General features: G+C 37.7%; 1 protein-coding gene across 1 annotated transcript in view; it reads left to right on the top strand.

Moving 5' to 3' along the window:
* The first annotated feature begins 10 nt into the window (after window positions 1-10).
* LOC107578396 (abnormal spindle-like microcephaly-associated protein homolog) overlaps window positions 11-522 on the top strand; it is a 1,345-nt gene continuing 833 nt past the window's right edge. Inside the window, exons 1-2 of the mRNA XM_016264356.1 lie at window positions 11-175; window positions 291-467. Coding sequence (XP_016119842.1) covers window positions 11-175; window positions 291-467 — 342 coding nt within the window. The remainder of the gene's footprint in view (window positions 176-290; window positions 468-522) is intronic.

The following is a 522-nucleotide window of genomic DNA, read 5'->3' as shown; positions in this document are numbered from 1 at the left end:
TCTTTTTGTCATGGTTAAAGAAACTGCCACAAGACTTTCTCCTGAGTGCTGTGAACGTCTTGTTGAAAGCGGAGCAACACACACCATCTTCACTCTGATAAGGAGCTGCAACAGAAGTGTGCCTTCAATGGAGATCATCATATTATCCATCCAAGTTCTTCTCAACTTATCAAAGGTATGTTGCCTCAATTAAAGAATTAGGTTTGTTAGTTACAAATTTGTATGAAATCACTTAATATGCTGATTTAATTTATTGCATTTAACTTTGCTTTTTTCAATATATTTTTCAGTACAACAGAACCATTGATGCAGTTTATGATGTAGACAACTCTGTAGAAACCCTCCTGGATCTTCTGCAGATCTACCGGGAGAAGGCTGGAGATAAGGTTGCAGAAAAAGGTGGCAGCATCTTTACCAAGGCTTGTTTTCTCTTGGTCCTCTTAGTCCAGGATGAAAGGAGAGCAATGGTGGGTGTTTTGCGTTAAGCAACTGGGTTCAATAAAAGTGTTTTTTTTTTTTTTT

This window comes from Sinocyclocheilus grahami, unplaced genomic scaffold, assembly GCF_001515645.1.
Source record: "Sinocyclocheilus grahami isolate Dianchi unplaced genomic scaffold, SAMN03320097.WGS_v1.1 scaffold10041.1, whole genome shotgun sequence".
NCBI lineage: Eukaryota > Metazoa > Chordata > Actinopteri > Cypriniformes > Cyprinidae > Sinocyclocheilus > Sinocyclocheilus grahami.
The sequence above is the reverse complement of the archived record's forward strand: the minus strand, read 5'-3'. Positions and strand labels throughout refer to the sequence as shown.